Below are 24318 nucleotides of genomic sequence, written 5' to 3' on the forward strand. Positions count from 1 at the left end.
CCGAGTGGCCGGAGCCGTGAGTGGTGGCCGGAGCCTTGTGTAAAAGGGAGAGAGAGTGGCGGCTAGAGTTTCTGAGAGATAATTTCTGCAAAGTTTCAGTAGGAGTTTAGACGTACCTCAACCCTTGTGTGTGGCCATCCTTTTATAGAGGTCTCGGGGGCTAGGGTTCCAGAGGAATAATTCCGTAGATGGAAGGGAATTATTCCTCCCCAATTTGGCGAGATTTGACTAATTAGGGATTTGATTTATTTGATTTAAATCAAATCCCTAATCAGGGTAGCAATCAAATCAATACCTAATTTAATTAGGTAACTCCTCCATTAATTGAGAATATTCGTAGGAATCAAATCAATCCTCAACCTAATTAGGTAACATTCTATTTAATTGGGTAATCCCCAATTAAATTGAATAATTCCCAATTAGGTCAAATAATCCCCAAATGGAAGGAATTATTTGACCTAGGGTTACGAATTAATTCGGTTCCCACAAGAACGATGTTGCTGTTGGAGTTGCGAGAAGTTTGGTGACTCCCAGGGATGTGGGTGTACTTGGAATGAGGGATGATAAGCGGGTGGTGAGTGATGCCATGGCACTAAGCGTGCAAAGTACGACATCTGTTGCAAGTGTGGGGCATCGCCTCATTGTGAAATCCCATGAGGTAGAGGTGCTAAAAACTCAGTTGGTTGTAGAGCGGAATTTGGTTGAAGATTATCAACGTGTGATAAGGAGTTTGAAGGAGAGGGCAAATATAGCGGAGGCGAATCGACATCAGCTTTAAATATTGCAGGAAGAGAATAAAAAACTATCAAAGATGGTAGATTTTTACTCTCAAGACATGCAAAAACAGCTGGAGGCCCTGGATCGACCGGGTAAACACAAGCATCGAGATCACAACATAAGTTATGCTCAAGCTAAGGGTGTGATCTTTGGGTGCTCAAGTGATGAGCCCCAAAAAGCTGTGCGTGACCAAGAGAAGAGATCCATAGGGCCAAACTAAAGGCTCCTATTGTGGAATCAAGAAGCACGCCCTGATGTTATTTTTTTAATTTAATGTAATCTCATGTTTCATCTTAAAAAAAAGAAAAGAAAAGAAATAACCTGTTTATTAACCTGATGTAGTCTCATGTTTCCTGTTTTTAATGTTTCCCCTTTTTAAATTGGAAATTAGGAATGAGTAAACAGGTTATTAACCAGGTAACCTGTTTAAGATGACCCGAACCTGACACGACACGTTTATTAAATGGGTTGTGTTTGAGTTGAGTATTCTTAACACGTTTATTATCCCAATATGACCCAACCCATTGCCATGCCTAATAATATGTAGCTATTTTATGATTATAGTACAATCACACAAAACATAGTGACATCCAACACCATAAAACAAAACAAAACAAAACAACGAAAAAAAGGGTAAAGAAAAGAGACAAGGATGGTAGCCACTTATGGAGCTTGTTGTTATCAACATCATCACATACAATAACATCGTCAAAAACTTCACACCTGTCCGTGGCTTGAGAGAGAGAGAGAGAGAGAGAGAGAGAGAGACGATCAGCATGGGATAAAGGTGAGGAGAGTCCCGGGTATCAGGTTGTGAATGGCAGGAAAACATGTGAAATAGAGCTCGTGACAATCTAAAATGTTGTGAGGTGGGTATGGTATGCTTGGTCTTCTTGGAGCACCTCTCCCTCTGTATTTAAACCATTAGAACAAAGAATCCTAGGGAGAGTGTCAGTCTTCATTCAAAGAATTCACTTCCTTCCATCACTTTATAGGTCAAAGCATTTTAGCTTAGCCAGAATTCCAGTCACCACCACAACATTAAAAGCACCCAATTTTCTCTTTTAGACAACATTAAAACTATCTTGTCAACCTTCTTTTTTCTCAAGGTAAACAGCTGCTAGGACAATAATCCACTTCCAAATTTTTTTGCTCAGCTGCTAGGGCAGCATGTGGAAGAGCATAGTATTTACATGGTTCTTGTTTATTATTATTTTTAGACCAAATTGAAATTTTGTGTAAAATCTAGTTACCAAAAATGTATTTAATTCAGCCACTTAACAGCGGCACATCTATAAATTGGAAGCTTTGGTTAATATAGTGACCAATTTGGCTTTTTTTTTTTTCTCAGCACCTAAATTGAAATTTCATGTAAAATTCAGTTCAAAAAAAATACAAACGAAGTCTAAACTACAATTTCTCACACACACAACCAAGTTGCCATGAGGTTTCGAACCTGAAATCACTGTTTGCAAGTCAATGCCTTTTTCCACTGAGCTAGACCCCATTGACAAGGTTTTAACCCTTTTAATTTTTATCGAAAACATTATATTCGTCTCTCCATTTGGTCATAGTTAGAAAACTACATAGTTTCTACTAGGTTAATCCTTTTTATTTTTATTTTTTAATGATGGCCTAACAAATGCACGATTCGGATAATAGGACCACAAAAAATGTCTCTTGCTAAATGCTGGCATTACCAATGTTCTCTTGCTAGATACTTGTACATTTATACAAAGGAAAAGGTGGATAAAAAAATCCAATGAGCCAATCAATATTAACATTTCAGCCATCTTCCATTCATACATGCATGCATATATACCCCCATCACACATGCCATGATGCCATTTATATTTGGAATTGTCTTGCAAAGGTCAAAACAAAGAGGGTGAGAAAAAGAAAAAGAAATAATAGATTCACACTCACCAATCGCTATAAGGTATATAGAGTACAGAGCAACAACGGTCACATGCATGAGCTTGAAAACTTTGCCAAACGTGACAACATTTAAACCAAACTGCACTCTCATTCACTACATATCCCGCGCCTTTCCACCAATCTAATACACACTCCCAAGCTTCAACTCCACTCTCACTCTCTCACTCTCACTCTCAACTGAGCTTTTCTAATCCTCCAAGAAAAAAGGCCATGGAAAACTGCAGAAAATCTCCGTTGAAGCCATGGAAGAAAGGCCCAACAAGAGGCAAAGGTGGCCCTCAGAACGCGTCATGTGAATACCGCGGCGTTCGGCAAAGAACTTGGGGCAAATGGGTTGCCGAAATCAGAGAACCAAAGAAGAGAACCAGGCTCTGGTTGGGCTCTTTTGCCACCGCAGAAGAAGCTGCCATGGCTTATGATGATGCTGCCAGGAGACTCTATGGTCCGGATGCTTTTCTCAATCTTCCTCACCTCCAAGCCAGCTTCAATCCTGCACTCAAATCTCAAAAGTTCAAATGGTTCCCTTCCCAAAATTTCATTTCCATGTTTCCTTCTTGTGGTTTGCTCAATATTAATGCCCAACCAAGTGTTCATGTCATTCATCAGAGGCTCCAAGAACTTAAGCAAAATGGGGTTCTTGGTCAAACTACTCCTTCCTCTAGTTCTTCTTCCAATGATTCTAAACCTGAGGTTCACATCATAAGCGACAAAACCCAGATAGGAAGTGTTGCAGAGAAGGAGAAAGATGTAGAAATTTCATCAGAAAAAATGATTGAAGACAACTGGGAGAAGCCGCAGATTGATCTCAATGAGTTTCTTCAGCAACTGGGGGTACTGGAAAAAGAGAGACAATCAGAGGCAATTGGCACCGCAGGAAATTTTGGAGTCCCAGAATCTTCAGTTACAGAACTTGACGATGAATTTGGACCCTTTACTGATAAGAATTTCAATTGGGATGCATTGACTGAGATGCATGGTATTTCAGACCAAGGAGCAGATGCTAGTAGCTTTCAAGTTTATGATGTGAATGAAGAGCTGCCCTTCCCCACTTCTATTTGGGACTTCTAGGAGAAGCTTGTTTAAACATGGAAGAGTAGGACTTGCTTTTACCAGAGAAGGAATTTGTTAGAAATCAGCACCTAGTAGTCGTTTAAAAATAGGCTATAGCGGGTAATAGCACGTTATGTTGTTATATTGTCAATCTGGCATCACCACATATTCAAATTAGAGTTCACCTCATGGTCCAGATTGACCGTATTAAGGCATAATGTACCAGACTATCTAGTAGGAACATGTCCCAAATGCTACTGTTGCTTCACATTTCTGATCACAAATGAGCTGGTTGAAATCAGTTTTACTCTACCATGTGAATGGGAGGTGTGATTCCCTTTAGTATGAAAGTATTGTTTTGCTTGTTCATGTTTGCTTGGTTCTGACTTGAATTAAGGAAGTTTGAGGGAAACATCTTACAGGTCCACATGGTCAGTTGTATTCTAGATGTGGGCCCTCAATATAAAACATAACATAAGATAATTAGAGAAGAAGAAAAAAGTACAATAAACAAATTTCCAATAGGCAAATCTTCAACAACAATAAAATTGTTTTCAAATTTTCTATAGGTATAAATTGTCCTGTGTCGCAAAAGCAGAGCCATGCTATTGTATCACCACAATGCAGCCAATTTGCATATGATTGCAGGCAGAGCAACAAATTATGCCCAGGTATTTTTGCTCATTCATTGCCATACTCTGAGGCACTTAGATACTCACCATGCTCCTCAAAATACTCTATTAATCGCTTCAAGAATGCATTACTACTCACCGTCTCAGTGTCACAGACAAGACAGCATTGCCTTCTTGCCCGTGTTACAGCCACGTTCATTCGCCTGTTGTCACTCAGAAACCCCACCTGAATATTTCAAAGTTCTAAAATTAAATTCCTTATATTCTAGAATATGGTGCTAACTGAGATGCGTACTATCTAACTCTGAAAATATGCATTAGTAATAGTACCAGAGTACAAGTGTACCTCTTTTTTTGAGTTAGACCGAACCATTGAAATAATGATGGCTTCCTTTTCCCGGCCCTGGAAACCATCAACTGTTGAGATTTCCAAATCCTTTAGCTTGTCTTCATTGCTTCTCAACATTCTCAGTAAGACAACCTGCAATACAGATCAGATATAAGTAAAAGAAAAAAAAAGACATCTATGCTACTAAAGTAGCTGCATGGAAGTGAACACTTGGATTTTCATTTATCTAGAAGCTATTGTAATCCTTCACTGTATATAGAGAAATGAAGCTCATAACAAGAAGCTAATGCTTACAGCCGTTTAAAGGGCATGTTAATACCTGTGCAGCATAAGGGGTGATAATTCCAATATCAGAAGCCTGAACACCGCTTTGAACAAGTCTCTTAGCATGGGCAATAGCCACATCAGCTTCACCTTCATTCAAAGTGCTTTCTTCTTCATCCTTCTTTTCTTCCATGTCACACCTGACAGATCAGCATGAACAAGCGGCAACAGTTATACATGAAGGCATTTCTTTTATTACAAATTAGGAATCCCTTTTGAGAAGATGATGCGGCATATGATCTACTTGTTTTTGTTTCTCACAACATTCAAAATGACTCTTTTTCATGGGACCTCATATGGATGGAAATTTTGGAAACTACAAAATAAAATGTCACAACTAACAACACCACGAGGGATTGGCATGAAATTTAAATAATTGATTGTGTTTGTGCCCTATGGTGTTTGTGTCAAGCATTTTAACATGAAATAACCAAATAAATGATAAAATAATTATCTCAACGTAAAGTAAACATATTACTCGTTGTGTTGTGTCATAGGTTATAGGATATCTTGTCATGTCATGTTTGTTTGTGCAGTATCATTTTAATTTTTTTTTAACCCACCAAAGCAAAAATTGACATGCCTAGGTGTTACTTGACAGTTTTCTAAAATCAGCTGTTTGGTATTCCGCATCATTAAGATATCACGGAAGTGGACAATGGTATCCAAATCCAAATCTCAGAGGATATTGCGGTGATTTACTTTATATGGTTCCAAACCTCCTTCAAGAGTGATCCACAGTATTCTGAAAAAACAAAAACAGAACTTTGAGTAGATGGCAACAACAATACACCGCATACCCAGCTGTATCTATTAGAAGAAGGGTTGGTTCTGTTGAAGAGGTCCTCTTTACATCCTCAAGATCCAAAAGCATATGTCCAGCAACACTTGAATGGGCTTTAATCTGTAATGATATTAAACCATATAATCATATCACACAATCAAAGCGAAACATTTTTTTATTCTTTAAAAAATTATATAAATTCTAACACTCAGTTATTGGAAGTTCTAACACATGCTCTCAGCACCTTACTGTTGTACAGTTCCTTTGATGACCAATCCATGATGCGTTCATGCATGCGGTACTGGACAGTGAGCATAGACACGACTTCATTTCCATATATGTCTGCAAGACGTTCAAAGAGGGTCCTTCCTAAACCTTTCCTCTCAGCTTCAGCACTCTGGATGGTTGGAGGAAGCTGAAGATGGTCGCCTGCAAGTATACATCTTGAACCCTAAAACAATGAAATGTTATGTTTTTGATGACCACTCACACAAACCAACATGCATTACTATGTGCATGCATACGACATGAACAGGTACTTTATGGAAATGCATATGCAAGTTTTGGTGTTCATGCTCATGTATATGCCTCTGTATTGACCGTTACCTTTAGCAGAGCCATCCAGCATGCTATTTCAAGTGCCTGAGCAGCTTCATCAATAATCACCAAATCAAATGAAGTATTGTCCAGCTTGCGAGAAGATGCCCCAGTCAAAGTTGTCAACACCACATCTGCATTTTTTATTACATCTGTCACAGCTAGCTGCTGCCTTTTACGCTCTTCCTTTGATAGAGTCCTAAGCTCCTTCTGGATTTCCCTCCTTGTGTTCTTATCTTTGGTTCTTAACAGCTTCCCATTTAATGCCTGGAAAAATGCAATGTGCAAGCTCCTAAGGTTAAGCCATGCAATGGTCAGTGAGACTTCAGTCTTCAGCACATTAACCTCTATAATTAAGTCCTATTAAATAAATCCAAGTGTTGAGAGGGGGTGGGAAAATGATTAGGATTATGATAGGTCAAGGGTTCAATCCCTTCCAATGTAACCAAAAGAAAAATCCTACTAAATAAATAAATGCTAACATGTTAGTGTGGGAAAGCATCCTTGTCAACAAAAATTCAATTGTAACTTTTATTTGAAACTCATACATGTATAGATTTTACAAGTTCAGGCTTGAATTTTACTCTACATAACTACCTTCATTTCCTTCCGAATGTCATTTGCCAAAGCACTATTATCCCCTCGCAAGACCTGACAGCATAGAACAATGTATGGTAAGAAAAATAGTTAAACAAAAACAGGCAAGTTATAATATGATAGAGGGAGATTCTAAAGGGAATGTCCTCATTTTGAGAAAAGAAAGGACTACTTTGATGGCATCCACCACTCAATGTGATCCAATAATCTGAACAGCTCAGTTTTAGAGTCCCCAAGGTGTATCCATGTAAAAAATCAACCAAATCGAAAATCACTTAGCTATTTGCTTATTATCATCACAAATGTTTAATCGTCATCGAAACACTGAGTTTGTCTATTTATTTGATGACAATTAGATGACTAATGGTTTCTTATTTAGTTGATTTTTAAAAGGATGATCCTTTATTAGTACTTCAAAAAGAACGGTTTGGATAATTTGACCACATTTCTGGGTGATCACCCATGTGATCACTTTTTTTTTATCAAAAAGAAGAATCCTATTTAGAAGTTTTTCCCAATATGACATACATCATAATATATAAAAGGCAATGCATCTACTTTGAAGCTAAAATTCCAGAGAATGACAAAAGTGCACATCCATGCTAACACCATCAGCAATAATAGAAGACAGAAAAGAATGGGATCTGAAATAAGAATGACAGTTGAGGTGTATTTACTAATCCAATTAGACACACAAAGATAACTAAATCCCTGATAACTTGTCAGGCATCAGTTCAAGCACACATATATATTCTTTAGAAGGATTATATACATATCTGTACGTGTGTCTACATATATGTTTGTTCATACACATGTATACATAATACATATTACATATTCATACAGGACGCAAAGGCAGACTGTCAATCTTCATATACATAGGAGAAAGAAAACTAATGTTGCAGAATGCAGAGATATAGACCAAAAATCATGCTAATCCGATGAAATAATAATTTTTAAATAAGAAGTAAAATCTGCTATCAGAAAAACAAGAATTTAATTCTTTCTCTTCTTACAAAGTTGAAGAATTCACATACCTGTGCATCCAATGCACTGTCCAGTACTTGAGGTAGCAAACGTGCAGGATGCCCCAATCTCACTAACTTTACTCTAATAAACGACACAGTAATAAGTAATGAGTGGTGTTCCTTAACAACAGCATGACAACAGAAATAATGAAAAAAAGGAGTAAACAAATAAAAGAAGAAATGAGGGACCAGCGAAAGGATTACAAAAAACTTATATTTAGGATCTCAATATTCCTTTGCTAGAGTTAACATTAAAATTTCAATTAAAAGATGAAGTTCTCAAAAACAAAAGCAGTGCAATACCTGTGGCGTGCAAGTCGCTCAACAATGTTGTCAACAGCAATATTTGAAGCAGCACATGCAAGAATCTTTGATCCACGTTTAACTTCTTGCAAGATAATTTCCACCACAGTCGTAGTTTTGCCTGTTCCAGGAGGCCCGTGCAGCAAAAATACATTTTTTGATGATAGGGCCTTTGAAATAGCATCTTTCTATAGAGCCAAAAAAAAAAAAGGAAAAGAGAAGGAACAAAAAATAAATAAAATAAGAAAACATATGCAGTAGGTACTTTAGTTACTAAGAAATGGAACATGGATTAAACTTGGAAATACTATATGCATAAAAAGTGAACTTGGACTTGGATTTTCACCAAAATAATGGGTGCACAGAAACAGAAAACAAAAACAATAGGCATGGTACTATGTCAATCAACTAATATTCAGTAGTAACCTCAAGGATGACACAACTTATCAGTTAAAATTTGCTTAGTCTCACCGACCATATCTAAGGTGCAATTATTTAAACAAATAACATCAGAGCTTTATCCTTAAGAAGTTTATGTATTTGAAAACATTAATTGATAATATTACAAGTGAAACTGATATAAAAAAGAGGAGGATGTGGTCCTCAAGACCTCAGATGAAGCAGATTATATGTGATAATAATGAATTTGTCTTGTTGATTAATTATCTACATTTCAATTTGTTTGGCTTTTTCTTTAGTTTCACTAATAAAATGATTAATTTCAGACTAATAAAATGATTAATTTCAGAGAACCTGCAGGTGATGATTGTTCTTATTCAAAGGTGGCATTATGTCCACACACATACTCAGAGATTGGCAAATACATGCATGTACATATTGTGTTTGTGTCTGTTGAATGTGTGCTTATGTGTTTTCATTCTTTCAAGCCGCTGAATTAGAGAAATTTCATCAATATAATGTGTCTATGTTAACTCAAGATTACACATGGCGAGTGACACCATTCACAACTCAGAAGAGAATTAAAGGGGAAAACAGTTAGGCTTAAGGACCTGAGAGTGATCAAGGTTTTTGTTAAATGGGGTGAATGTGACATCCTTCTTGGACACTGTTGGTGTCCTCTCTCCAAATAAGACAGGAATTAAATCAGATGCAGGACCCTTCTGCACACCTTTGCTCATTTGTATCAAGGCATCCTTCATCCTACGATACGTAACCTGAAAAAATGCAGTTAATATTTGCAGCAATTTTTTCCAATGAATATTAATCTAGGAGGGCATAGGAAATAGATGATTGAGTAATCCCTGCATACATGATCAACTATTAAGAACTTCTTAACCAGACTAACTATAACCTTCAAAAAAATGAAGAAAAAATGACATTCAAAGATTTGAGTTTGAATTTCAAACCTCATTTGCCAGTTTCTCTAGGCGTAGAGGACTATTTAGACCATCTTCAGGAACATCATCAAAAGCAACAGTAATTGATGAGTCCTGTTCAAGAAACACCAGCAAACCACCAGCACAAGTAAGCTCAAGAGTATGATCCTCAACAATTAAAATTATCATGACAAAAAATGCAAGCCTCCCAACATAGAATTACCTTTAACCGGTAAACTACACCTTGTCCAAGAGCAGGGGACCCCAAGTCAGCCTTATTTGGTTTTAGAACAACCACATCATGGGAGCTAAACTGAAAATTAAAAGAAGAGAAGAAAAAATATTAGGACAAACTTAAGATAGTAGGGTATAGTTTGGAGCTGGGACCCCTTCAAATGCTTGTTAAAAGTTAAAACAACCATATTAACCTTGAAGTGATTCAAACTGTAGTCTACAGTAAGAAGAACAAACATTGCAAAAATTCAAACTGAGCAAGTAGCCAGAGGGAATTATGGATTCTTTACCTTATGAGGAGGAAGGACGTCTGCTTTGGTAGATTGAAACTCAAGAAGAGTCTTCCCCATAAGTCCTGTCTATTCTCAAAACCAAAGGCAGAATAAGTTATAAGTACATTACTATTATCCTATGCTCCACCCAAGAACAAATTGTTTATTTTGACAAAATGCATTCATTTGTGAAAACGTTATTCATTGGAACATTTCCATCATTTTAGGAAAATGCTTTCTAGATATTTTATAATTATGTTTTAATGAATGCTTCAACTTACATAGTCACTACTAGAGAAGTTTTCATATCTTCTCTTAAAGAAAACATTTCTCGTAGAAAAGTAAAACCCTGTTTGTTTCGACAGAAGAAAGTTGCAGAAACTTTCTGACAGTTAAAGAAAAATCTTTTCCAACCCTCAGGTTGTGTTGAAGCCAAAAGCAAAAGACAATCAAGAAAAACATGCTCTAGAAATTATTTTCCTACAAACTTTTTCTATCGAAGCAAACTGAGGGTAAGCTTTTCTTCCTCTCTCTTTTCGGGTTGTGTCGAATTGTCCTAGAAGTGGAATGGGGATTGAAAGCAGTAACTGGGAAGCCATAGGAAAGTGGAAATCATATGAAATACAAGTACCTGAGCATCAACACACTTCAAATTGAGAATAGTAGAGCCCTTCCTTTGCGCAGTATCTAAGTTTCTGGACGACCCAGTAGTGATGGAGGCAGATATCTCAGCTTCCTGATTGCCAAAATATGATAGTTCTATAAAACTTCATTTCTCTCCGGCATTTTTACAGTCAAATTGAGTGCAAAGATACAAAGCAGGAAAAGAGCATTATAGGGAGAGAGAAAACCTTTTCCAAGTCAATAAGAGGGGCCGTGATAGAGATGAACTGTTGGAGGTTGATACTCTTCCCTCCCTCCATTGCTACTCTTGCTCTTGTTCTTGTTCACTGCTATTGCTGCTGTTTTTGCTGCTGGTCTGCTTCTGTGATTTGATAATTAGAAAGGCTGAGACAGGGATATTGACGTTGTTCGTGGTGGTGAGTGGCTCTGACGCTGCGTTTTGGTACAGGTTTTATTTTTTCCTTTTCTGTTTTCCAAATTTGATCACTTTATCATTTTTTTTTTCCCTCTAATGTAATGCAGTTATGGCTGTTAGCTGATTTTATTGACGAAATTCCTATTTAATAAATTTGTTGACAAAAATATAACTTCCTTCTTGTTCTCACAATATAAAAATATACACACCAAATGTGTGTTAAATATTCGGTTTCTTATTTGTCTAATTTTGTGCAAAAATATCTTGGAAGGAATAACTAAAAACTAAACGTTTTGGATCATTGAAATACACTGTAAGGCAGGCCCTACAAAGGTGCTCCTTAAATAAGATATTTGAGTAATTCCTCAACTAAAAGCACTCCGGTTGACAAAGAGTTTGTAAAATCACCATCTTTCATTTTTGTTACAACAAGTAAGAAATAATCTTAGTCTCTCACATTCTTTCAGTTAGTAAAATACGGAATGGGAAAAATATGAATAAAATACGTACGTGTTTTATTCGGCAATATTTTGGCAAATTACAATTGATAAGTTCGGCCACTATATAATATTTTAATATGATTTTTTCCATTTTTTAAATATATATTATTTTTATTAAATAATATGAGAAATTGTGTGTATAAAACCTAAATTTTGTGTGTATAACTGAAAATTTTGTAAAAAATAAGCATATTAAACATGAAAAATACGCATACAATAAGAGTATTAAACGTGAAAATGCTAAATTCTTTATACAGGTAATAGCTCTGAAAAAGTAAAAACTCAAAAGGGGACAATAGAGACTTGGATAATGAACTAATAGTAAATGGATAATGCTCAAAATTACCCTTATCGATAAACAAAAATTGGGGAAAATAATTTTTTTTTTATATAAAAAAAGAGGACCTGCCTGGCTCCTAGCGCCCATTTCGTCACGTGTCAAAAATAGTATACCTACCCGGCTATACTATTTTTTATATAATAAAAAACAATAGTATAGCCGAGCGGCTATACGCTTTTATAAAAACAAAACACCGAGTACAGCCGTGCGGCTGTACAATTTTTTTTTTTAAAAAAAAAGAGGACCCGCCTAGCGCCCCCTTCGCCACGTGTAAAAAGTATAGCCGCGAGGCTATTTTTATTATTAAAAAAAACCGAATATAGCCGCTCGGCAATACTATTTATTTATAAATATAAATATAAATATATATTTATATTTATATTTATAAATATATATTTATATTTATATTTATAAATATATATTTATATATAAAAAAAAGACTCGCCTGGCGCCTAGCGCCCGCTCCGCCATGTGTCAAAAACAATATAGTCGTGCATCGTTACTATTTTTTTATTTATAATAATAAACGTAGTATTGTTGCACAGTTATACTCTTTAAGTATATTATATTCAGTAAGAGTATAAACGCCCGGCTATACTATTTATTAAAAAAAAATGAAATAAAAGAAAATGACTCTTCTAGTTGCATTAGTTTATACTTTATAGATATTAATTTGCTAGTTTTGACATCTCCAAAGCAAATACTGAAGAGAGAAATTTCACAGTAAATCAATTTGAGAGTTCAATTTTTTCTTCTTCTTTTTTTGTGGGAATATTTGCCTTTGGTCTTCATCGTTCTCTTGAGTGCTACTAAATTATGTTACTGCACACATTATTTGTTGTAGAGAATTGCATGATGAGTTGGAGTGTTCTTGGTAATTGCTTCACATTTCAAACAACACTTTACATGAAGAATACTACCACCTCGCTTACTACTATACCTATAAATCTTTGTTTGAAATTGTTGTTCTGATTGGCAAAGAGTTTGCAAAATCACCATCTTTCATTTTTGTTACAACAAGTAAGAAATAATCTTAGCCTCTCGCATTCTTTCAGTTAGTAAAGTACGGAATGGGAAAATATGAATAAAATAAGTATGTGTTTTATTCAGCAATATTTTGGCAAATTACAACTGATAACTTCGGCCACTATATAATATTTTAATATTATTTTTTCAATTTTTTAAATATATAAATTACTTTTTTAATAATATGCTAAATTCTTTATATGGGTAATAGCTATGGAAATGTAAAAACTCAAAAGGGAACAATAGAGACTCGAATAATGGCCTAATAGTAATGGATAATGCTCTAAACTACCATTATCGATAAACAAAAATTGGGGAAAAATAATTTTTTAAAATTTTTTTAAAAAAGACCCTCATGGTGCTTAACGCCCACAAAAATAGTATAGCCGCACAGCTATACACTTTTTAGAAAAACAAAACACTACGTATAGCCGCGCGGCTATACTCGGATTTTTTTATAATAACAATAGTATAGTCGCACTGCTATACTGTTTTTGACACGTGGTGAAGCGGGCGCTAGGCGGGTGGTCCTTTTTTAAATTATAAATAGTATAGCCGCGCGGCTATACGCGGGGTTTTTTTTTTTAAATAAAAAGAGTATAGCCGCATGTCTATACTACGCAACGGCACCATATATTGTGATATGAAAATTTTTGCTCACGGACCGGCACCATATATTGTGATAAAATTAATCTTGAGCAATACTCCAAATTTACAATCTGACAAGAGGACATTGTTCATATATAAATGATTTAGGATGCTTGAACAAGAATTTGTACAAATATTTCTACAACTTCACATCTCCTCACATCCAAGCGCCTTAAGTAAGATGATGTGGATTCTTCTATCGTTAAAATGACATAGAGCACCATTAAGTTTAAATAAGAACAACTTTTTCCTATCGAAAAACAAGTTTTAACAAAGTTTGTATTGGACCAAATAGCTTTTGATAGAGTGGTATTTCTTTTCCTTGTATTGGAAGGATGTCCCAAAATTCAAATTCCCTCCTCTTTCATTGGTTAAAAAGAAAAATCTAGTACTTCTCTTCTCATCCCTCTAGGCTCTAGTTTCACGGTAGTGTCGCCCCCTTAGACCCTCAATTGAGGCAAGGGTCTTAAGGAGGCTTTCCGTCCCCATGAAGCTAATTCAATTCAGCAATGGCGAAAAGTATTCTTAACTCCTTTGTTATTCTCAAAGTATACAACATGTAATATTTTTGCCCTGCCAATCAATTGTGCACAAGTTTCATTGGACCTTAAATTTTAACGCAAGAAACATGACCAACAGAATGATAGAGAGCTCTATCATCACATAATATGGACCCATGGGCAATGTACATTACAATCTTGATATTTGATTTGTTTGTTTATATGAGCAATCAACATGAATCTCCACATCGACAAAAACATAGGGTTGAGCCTAAATTTGAACCTTCGAAACTAAAACATGAATCCGTCACTCCAGAAAAAATACAGAATAAACAACTAGGCAAACTATAACAGCCATTTGGCGACAACGGCATACCATCTTCTACAACAATCTATCTTCCTCCCTATGTATATAAATCTGTCTTCCCCAAAAGAATACACGAGGCCTATTCAGCTGGAGGTGAGACGTCCTTCAACCACAATCAGACCTCGTTTCAAGCAAGCACATCCAGCAAACAAAACCCCAGATTCTTCCCACAAAACCAGCCACAACATTGATACAAAAGATATTTCACAAGTCTATACTACAAGACGGAAAACAAGGGGAAAACGAAATCTCCATCCTTAATCCCTGCCAATGGATGAATGTCTCTGGGCACCAGGTGGTGCAGTTGGCCTTGGGAAGTGATAATCAAACTGCGCACCTGCAATTTGGGGGGCTTCCACATAGGGGCTCTGTGACACCTAATATTTTTTCAAAAAAGTTACTTTAAAAGAAAAAAAAATGCATTCAACAAAACAAATGTGTGAGGGTTTCTACTTCCTGCCCAGACTCCTCAACTCCCTCCGTTGCCAACAAGAATAGGGAAGACCGCAAAGAAATGTTTTGCTCTTTGTTACAGTGATTTTCCTTTGTATGGCCAGGTTGGAAAGCTACTTGGGAGGTTTGGTTTGGCTTCTTGCTGGCCGTGTTTTGGAATTGTCTTTGTTTTCAAAGTAGTCTGGATTGTTAATTTGTTGTGGTAGTAATAGAATTTTGTTTCTTGTAAAAATAAAAATAAAAAACAAAAAGTTGACAATTAATAAATCCATTAGCTTAACCAAGGTATTTAAAGGTCATTTCACTTTTGTTATCATAAAAAAATACAATAAAATAAAAAAGAGCTGAATTTACCAGAATTTAGAGTAGCTTTTACTTTTTGGGAGCATTGACACTGGTTATAATCTTGACGTTAGTCAAATAGTTTTTTTTGTCCCTATTTGCCCATCTGTTCAATGGCATCAAATGAGTCAATACTCTTCTAAATGTTTTCTTTTTACCGGGCAAGTAACACCTTGTTAGGAATCTATTTATATTAAAAGAGTAAGTCATAATGCATTTTAATACAAACGAAGGCAAATGGGTAATCTCTATCTTTAAAAAATGCTTATAGACCAGTCATGTCCCAAAAACTAGAAAACACCAAATGTTAAAAACTTATGCATTCTGCGCGGTAGTGGAATGCCGTTTTATGAAATCCTAGAAAGGATCTATACATTCAGTCCACCAAAAAACAAGGGATCTACAAATAAAATGAGTTTATTAAAAGAAAAGATACCTGTGATGCAAATACAGTATAAGATGGCTCTTCAGGATTTGAGGCCTTAGGTGTTGTTATAGGAGAACAAGCATCATAGCGCGATTCACTTCCATTCAGTATATGAACTCCACTATTTTGGGCACTTTCACCCTCATTCCCACTGGTTGACTTAGTTCTCTATATAAATGCCATAGCTTCCAAATGTATTAGGCAATCTATGGAGAATCTTTATTAATATAGCTACATAAAATCAGAAAATAGTTAGGTTAAGAACACAATACCTGGAAGATTTTTCCAAGAGTTTTCAAGCCCTTTGCTCGTGCACGGAGTTCCTCTTTCTTGGCATTGTTGTCTTGAAGAACCTAAGATCAAATGAAAACTTACAATCTAAACAAGATTTCCATTCATGTTTCAGACAACTACCAAATAAAATGGTGGGGCAGAAAAACAACCATCTGACAAACACGAGAAAGAGTGGCCTCAATATCGGCCACATTAAGCTTCCACAGGGAATCAATCATCAACTTCTTGTTAGATGACATGTATTCTTCAAGCTCTTCCTCAGTGTAATTTCCTTCTGCACTTAGCTGCTTTTTCATGTCTTCCTGCAGCTGGATCAAAGCAATTGCACCTGAAATAAATAATAGTTCGTTAACCAATACGCACATTAGCTTAGTCAGCAAACTTGTGTGCATTTGTGAGAATTTATACCTTACATATGCCAAAAACAGACAGAAAAAAAACACAAATATTCCTTATCCTGTCAATATCTGAACAAATAAGGATGAACTCGATTGGACCCTATACTGTGGGTCGGATCAGCCCCCATACCCCTGGTTAGGCCCATAGGTCAATTAATCATTGGAGCCAACAATTACAGTCACCATGAGAACATAGCCTTAGGACATGACTGGCGATATTGAATCCAGAAAGATCCACTAACCTGTTGCTGCTGTTACTTGGGATTTAATGAAATGCCCTTTATTTCTAAACCACTCTGCAATAAATGGGACTCCCAAATATAATGCTTTCTTCCCTAGCTCTTTTGCTGATTGTCTGGCATATATGTAGCCAATTGTATTCAACATATCAACACCGTAAGCTGTAGAAAACAGACCATATCACTGAAAATTATATACAAAAGCTTAGGAAATAATCATAGAAACAGCTCCATCAGATATTAATCACATTAAGCATATCGTAAAATCAGTTCCTACACCTTGAGCAATGAACTACTGCTCAGCAATTTTTTAAACTTCAAAAGGGAATGAACTGTTGGGCATAGTTTGGATGATAGTCCCTATTAAACGTGTCACAGCATAATATTCTATTGAAATTGGATGCAGTAATAGTATTTATTTGACTTTACAGGAATGCCATCCATGATGAAATCATAAAATGAGTAGCTAAATTACAAGCAAACAAAATTTACAATTATAATTTTATTGACTTGTAAGTTACCTACTGGCTCAGTAGAAGTCTGAACTAAATATTAAAATGTTCAGAGAAAGAACACATCAATGTAGGCCCTACATGCCAATTCATCATTATGAGTGTTTTCAGGATCTCATCTTGTATGGTCCCAAACAATATTACAAGTACCTAGCTTATTCTTCAGTTATTCTTTAATCCAAGAGAATAGATATCAGCCAAATCTAATCAACTTTTAAACAAGGGCAGACCTAAAAGCAGTTGAAAGAGGTAACAATTTTTCTGTTCTCTCACCCAAAAGTACCACATGCAGGGATCAATTACCTGCATTGGAAAGCCTCGCAACTTCAGCTTCAGCATGACTAACAAAGTCCTCTTTGTTTCCTTGCACGTATTGGTTGAGTCGATTTTTCAGTGTTTCTGCAAGTTTTTCCTCTCTTTCCCTTTGAACAACCTGTAATAGATGGATATTTTCACACAGAAACCACTGTGATATATAACCATTCTTGAAAGACAAAGACTTGGCAGAACTACAAAAATGCAGGTCTTTTTTTGGTGAACGTGGGACTGAAAAGCCCAAACAAATATGCATTTCAGAAAACAAACGATATGACGAACTTTATCGTACCAATATATTAAATGCATTGCTCCCAAATTTAATTCCTAACCAAGTTGGTCTCATTGCATCACAGAAAATTATAGGTAACTGGGTTAGTGAGGATAAATAAACAAAACAGTACCCGCATTTTCTCTTGCAGCTTTTTGGGATCGAACTGCTCCCCTTCTGAGAAAATATCTAGTGAAGCCATTGATGCCATGGCTAGCTGGCCAATATATTCCTCAAAAAGCTCACTACCAAAAAGCATAGCGAAGATTGCTGCAGGATCAATAATTGAGTCGCTGAAAGAAAGGGAACCATTAAAAAAATGTCAGAAACATGCAACTATATGTTAAGCTAACACACACATACACTGTGACAAATGCAGGCAACCTATGAGGTGCGTGTCAGACACCTTTCAATCTTAGAATTCAGAAATTCACAGATTAAGAGCAAGAAACTAACGTTGAGATCCCTGATTTTCCAAAAGCATCATATGCTTGGCGTTGGCCTGGGTCACTTAAGACTTGGTAAGCTTCTCCCAAAACCTGAATCCAATTAATCAACACAGTTGGTAAGCCTCTACCAGAACAATAAAAGAAACTATCTTCACGAAAAAGTGTTAGCGAACCCAGCAAATTAAGTAACATCAAGAACTTCTAGGTTCTAATGTGCAAGTTAATGGCAGCACATACCTAGTCTTGATGTTAGAAATACATTGTAGTTGACATAATTGATAATTTGATGACCAGTAAATAGTTTTACCTGAAAATTCTGTGCTGCAAGAGGATCATTTGGGTTTTTATCTGGATGAACCTGCCTTGCCTGCAAGCCACACAAAAGTTTTAATTAAATTAAAATTTGCATATTTGTTATTGCAGTAAGTGTTCATATGCAAAATGATTCATAAATGGATGGATCTACTATGATTATTGTAGAATCAATTGAGGAACAAGCAAATGAAATAAGCATCAAAATTCTAATCATCCCTAATCAAATTTAGGGCTAACAATTCTCTCTCAGCTTCTGTGAACAATCAAACTAGAAAGACGAAGAGGCAAGTGAAGATTACCTTGATGTAATAAGCTTTTTTGATCTCGGCCTCGGTAGCCGTTGGGCTCACTCCAAGAACATCGTAATACTCCGTCTCCTTCACCATTTTTTTTTCTTCTTCCGATCGGTCAAATCTTTGCTTCGCAGTTCGCAGAGGCAACGGGGGAGGGAGGGAGGAACCAAAATAATAAAAATAAAATACAAAAAATAAACAGGAAAAAGAAGATAAGAGAAAATATTCAAAATAATAAAAAAGATTCCCCTACGGACCACTCGGGCTCGGGTCGGGACGCGTTGTTTCTAATTCTCCCTCTTTTTGTACCAAAAAATAAAAATAAAAATGAATTAAATTGATTTATACAAAGACCTTGGGCAGCGTTGACATTGACCTGCTTATTAGTTAAGTTACCAAGTTAGGGTCATGATTTACTCGTTTTATTGGATTGGAAAGTCCTGTCCAATGGAGACCTACTCGCTTTTGATGTTGGCCGGCGAAAATTCTTTGATGTTACTTTCATATCAGTGTTATTAATTCACTCATTTTTTATATCTAAGACATCAATTTCAACATTCACATATTCCATAATTCATGAATTAACAACACTATATAATAGTATGACGGTCGCATTTAATAATTTTTCATAACTAAGAGCCTGAGATAGAGCATGACTAATCAATTAAAATGGACTCAGTGTCCTGTTTTATGCTTGATGAACTTAGAAATGTTGGAATCATAGTCTAAAATATCGATAATATCGACGAAATATTGAGGATATTATCGTTTTTTAGGGTCAAGAATATTTTGGAACGTATTCATACACATATCGTATAAATATCGATAATATCGGAAAATATCGACGTCGATAATTTCTCTCACACTTCAGCAATTTTTGGCTAAAATATTGCTAAAATATCGATAATATCGAGATGATGAAGTCAATGAAAAATTTGTAGAGTTATTTACACTAACACCCCCTGAGGTTTCTTGTATTTTCACAAAACCCCCTCAGATCTCAAAAATTACACGAACACCCTTTGAGGTTTCAGTTTTTCGTTGATTGTTTGTTTAAAAATTAATGAATAATCTTTATTAAATTGGACAACCGTTCAAATATTGTGATGAATAAGTCCCTTCTACAAGGGTTAGACTTTATAAAATTGGACTAGGCTAAGTCTAGTCATTGTCCAATCCCAACAACCATACAAGTTTATTAATAATTCAGTTTCAATTTAAGTCTTATTAATCCCATTTGGTGAGCCCAATTCATCTCATTTCATAACCCATGACTCATGAATGAGTCATACCAGGAAGAGTGGTTAACAATAAAAGCCATCCGCTCCTTTCCTTTACTATATGATCTATCCGTCTCAAGTCCCCCTTTTGGGAATGGTCAATTCAATATTTATATATCCACTATTCTACAAGGGCCTTTTCTTTTCTTCTTCTTTTTTGGGCTACTCCGGTTGCTTCCTAAGGCTCGTTGTGTTTTCTCACATGTTTTCATTTATGCATGTTGTGTTTAGTTTTGATTTTAGACAATTATTATCAAGTAATTAAGGTTTGGTTTATGTGGTCAATATTGGTATTAGACATGGAAGTATGTTGGAGATTGTGCATAAAGATATATTGGGAAAAGATCGTCATCACATCACCATAAAAGACTGTTGCATATAATAAAAGAAATTTTATGCGGCCAACGGGTCTAATCCAGTGAAAAAAGGTATTGATTTGTAAATCAGTGGTCTTACGCTCAAACTCTCATTACACTTTTGGCCGTGTGTAAGAAAACCTCCTTCCCCCATCCTAACTTGGGGAGGAGAAAAAAAAAAAACTGTTTTCTATGAAGATTTTGTGTGTGTTATATGGGGCATGGGTTGCAAACCATGGATCGCCTATTGTCAATTTGGGGTTTTATTCCTATCAAAATAAAGTTTCAAATTATTTGCCACATTAGTTAGTATCTTGATGCAATAGCAATGAAGAGCCCCTGATGTTTCTTTTTTTTTTTTTTTTGTGGTCATCATCCCCTGTGCTATTCAAGACTTCACATGCAACCCCTAAAAGAGTGTGCAAATCCCATCTAGGATATTACCATGAAGATAAACGAAAACCTCCTAGAATACTTGAGATTGATCTGCAATCCCATCTAGTCTTTCTGTTATGTATCTTATCTTAGACTCCACCTTATAACAAAAAGCAAGTTGCTGTGGAGATGAAAAAACAAGTTAATTATTGCCAAAAGCTATTAAAATAAATAATAATAAAAAAAACACACACTTGAGATGAGAGGAGAAAAAGGAAAGGAAAAACAGAAGGCTAGTGGGGTTTGTCTCCATTGTCCATCTTAATTCACAGCCTTGCATTTAGGAGTTGCTGGTTCAGCAGAGGCTGGATGTATTCACTATAGCCATCAGCCACAACTGAGTCATTGAGAGGGTCCTTACATGCCTCTTCATAGAGCTTTGGATAAACATTCCCATCATAGCACCCAAGAACTGAGCCAAGGAAGTGGTCACTGTAATTAAATGCATCAACAAGGGCAATTACATTTGGACGCACCTTGGCATACAGAGATCTAAGCTGATCATTGGCAAGTGAAGCTTGCTTGGGGTTTAAGCTACCCGTGGAGAGAAAATCGCCTGAATTTTTATGAATCAGATGCAAAGCATATATGTAGCAGAGGGTCTCCAGCTGTTGTTTCACTCCATTTCCTTCAATGTTCTGCTGCAATTTCTCAATGAACTTGGAAACAACAATTAGTTGGCAATGACCAATTGCAGCCTCAACTAAATCAGTTGAGAGTTCCGAAAATCCCTCTGATTGATCTGCAAACTTGGTGAGGTTTTGAGCACAAGAAAAACACATTCTAATAGCCCTTGCTTCAAATGCCTCAAGTATTGTATTGGGTTTTAACCAATCCTCAGCTTTTTGAACATTGCAGCTATATTTGATCAAATAATGTTCCATATGACCCATGTAAGCTGTTGTTCCAGAAAGCTTGTAATTTCGACCAGAGGGCAGTTTGGAAATAGTCTTCATGAGGAACCTTGCAACCTGTAAAAGCAGAACAATGTTGTCTCCTTCATATGTACATGCAGGGGCAAAAACAGCGTATAACTCGGGAAGGCCACTGCTTGATAGGTAGCCATGCCCACCGCATAGTTTTCGGCATTCTTCGATGCCATCAGCAGCTGCAGAAGTGGTCAAGGACTTCAAGCCAGCAGTGCAGGCATGAGCCTCAGGCAATGTGGAGAAATCATTTGCTTCCAGTTTTTGTGTCAAATCAGTATATAGCCATTTCAACCACTCACCAATAAATCTGAAAGCATAGGCAGAAGCCAACAAAGGAAAAAGTCTACTTTGCTGAGTCTTGTAATCAATCACCTGTGTCTCAACACCAGTTCCACTGATCTCATGTGTCTCAACACCAGTTGCACTGATCTCATGATTCTGTGAACCAAATTGTCGACGAACAGCGCTATATCTAGCAGCTATACATACTGCTCTTGATAAGGCAATGGAAGCATCAACTACAATTATTTGTCTCACATAAACCATAGCTCCATAAACTAGCTGCCTGGGAACATTGGAGTGTACATATTTACCTTCTCTTGTAACCTGTGACACCCTCATCAGCATTTGACTCCTTGGTATGTGGACATGATCAAATCTTACAAAACCATTGTCCATGGAATTGAAAGCTCCACTTCCAAATTTCATCCCGATATCACCAACTGTTATGCCTGGAAGAGGCAAGTGATCATCCAAGCTCCGTAGTTGGACAATGAAACCATGCACACCATGGTCTTGCCCATCAGTAATAAGCCTGGCATAGACAACAGCATGTGTTGCAATCTTTCCCAGTCCACCAGGCCACCATTTGCTTGAGGTCAGCGTAGGACTGTGGATGATGAACTCATCAGTCTTAGGATCAAAATTTGCGGTGGTCTCAAGCCCTCGAACATTCGAGCCATGCCCAAGTTCAGTCTGCGCATATGTACCAATAATTTGCATATTAGTTGCCAAAGGCAACCACTTGTTTTGCTGCTCCTCAGTACCTGAGCCTTTAATAGCAGGCACAAACATTCCCCAGTGAACGTAAGCATAAGATAGTTCATCAACATAAAACCTTAACCATGAGGCCTCTTCTTCAGAGAGTCCAAGCTCAGTGATCCTTTTCCAGGCATGAGCTGCTTTTCTCAGAGTGTTCTTAAACAAGTCCTTCCTACTTAGAACAGCTCTATTCTCCTTTCTAAAGGCCGGATCACCAGCCACAAGGCGAGCAATTCGATTGGAGACTTGAAAGGCGTAGTGAGAACCCGCCCAGACGATCTTCATCTTCTCCACATCAAACTGTGCCTTGCTCCTCTCATGCACCAAATGATCCGAACCATCCATTTTCACACAAAACCTTGCAAATGAAGAGAGCAAACACTATGGGAAACTCTACTCTCTCTCTCTTATCAAATGGATTCAAATTGGAACAGAGAGCAGTGCATTCATTCACATGAACTTGGAGGGGAGGAAGTAGCCAGGGTAATCAGTGTTGGAGAACAAACACTAATGGGAAACGTACCTAGTGGGGGCTTTTGATAATGAGCTTGGACTTTCTTTTCTAGAAAGGACACACCAAAAACAAAAACAAAAATCACTTGGGGGACCAGGGACCCCAACAACTCCCCCTTTCTTCTCAATAATTGTGACAATGCTGCTCAAGTTTTCTGATATAAGGTTCAAAAATTTGAAGTACAAGCATGCTACACATGTTAACTCAAGAACATGCAGCTTGTGGTGCCTAAGGCCCTATAAGTCTTTTCAAAAAGATGAGGGCCCCGTTTGGTAGATATGTGTCAGCAATTATGTATTTTGGTCTTCAGTGTAGTTATTAATTAATTACATATGCATTACGCATGTATTCAAAGATAGTTTTGCCAAATTTAATTCATATACAAAAATAATAATAATAATAAAAATGTATACGGAACTTATGACCAGTAGTTTGAATAATATTTATTCCATTCAGACTTTGAATATTAGCGTATATGTGTTTATGAGCTGGATAATTTGAAGAAGGTGAATATCATTATGAGCATTGGTATTGTTTCCACCAACTTCATTATATCAATTTACTATGTCCATCTTGATTGATAATTGTTAAGTAATTGAATGTTGTTGTTATATCTTACGATGGTGAAGCACTAATAATTTATGATCATATATATTTGACAATAGTTCATATATATGCTAGACCATCCACACGGTGCCTAATGTTTCTCTTATATGCAATACTATTTTTGGGAAAATTGCATGATATTTGATAGGTCTATTTTTAAAAATCCAAACCCGAAACAAACTCAAAAACACCCTTTGAAAACAAAAA

General features: G+C 36.5%; 4 protein-coding genes across 4 annotated transcripts; 1 reads left to right on the forward strand and 3 right to left on the reverse strand.

The window, feature by feature from the left end:
- Positions 1-2868: 2868 nt before the first annotated feature.
- On the forward strand, positions 2869-4086 carry LOC110771491 (Integrase-type DNA-binding superfamily protein). Its single transcript, XM_021975799.2, has one exon. The coding sequence runs from the start codon at positions 2926-2928 to the stop codon at positions 3781-3783; it is 858 nt and encodes a 285-aa protein (XP_021831491.1). The 5' UTR covers positions 2869-2925; the 3' UTR covers positions 3784-4086.
- A 162-nt stretch (positions 4087-4248) lies between these two features.
- On the reverse strand, positions 4249-11345 carry LOC110771490 (DNA-binding protein). The gene is made up of 15 exons (XM_021975798.2): positions 11074-11345; positions 10854-10958; positions 10241-10309; positions 9940-10029; positions 9747-9830; positions 9390-9554; positions 8380-8567; positions 8086-8158; positions 7049-7102; positions 6461-6718; positions 6099-6305; positions 5871-5974; positions 5066-5210; positions 4744-4878; positions 4249-4623 (listed from the first exon to the last, which is right to left on the reverse strand). The coding sequence occupies exons 1-15, from the start codon at positions 11143-11145 to the stop codon at positions 4447-4449; spliced, it is 1926 nt and encodes a 641-aa protein (XP_021831490.2). The 5' UTR covers positions 11146-11345; the 3' UTR covers positions 4249-4446.
- A 3059-nt stretch (positions 11346-14404) lies between these two features.
- Positions 14405-19224, reverse strand: LOC110771481 (chaperone protein dnaJ 10). Its single transcript, XM_021975786.2, has 10 exons — positions 18957-19224; positions 18650-18709; positions 18350-18432; positions 18027-18186; positions 17611-17740; positions 16799-16957; positions 16308-16486; positions 16137-16217; positions 15874-16032; positions 14405-15019 (listed from the first exon to the last, which is right to left on the reverse strand). The coding sequence occupies exons 1-10, from the start codon at positions 19041-19043 to the stop codon at positions 14900-14902; spliced, it is 1218 nt and encodes a 405-aa protein (XP_021831478.1). The 5' UTR covers positions 19044-19224; the 3' UTR covers positions 14405-14899.
- A 1921-nt stretch (positions 19225-21145) lies between these two features.
- Positions 21146-23595, reverse strand: LOC110771494 (peroxisomal acyl-coenzyme A oxidase 1). The gene has a single exon (XM_021975801.2). It carries the CDS (start codon positions 23334-23336, stop codon positions 21288-21290), a length of 2049 nt encoding a protein of 682 aa, XP_021831493.1. The 5' UTR covers positions 23337-23595; the 3' UTR covers positions 21146-21287.
- Between the last annotated feature and the right edge of the window lie 723 nt (positions 23596-24318).

This window comes from Prunus avium, chromosome 7 (assembly GCF_965620075.1).
Source record: "Prunus avium chromosome 7, drPruAviu1.hap1.1, whole genome shotgun sequence".
Lineage (NCBI taxonomy): Eukaryota > Viridiplantae > Streptophyta > Magnoliopsida > Rosales > Rosaceae > Prunus > Prunus avium.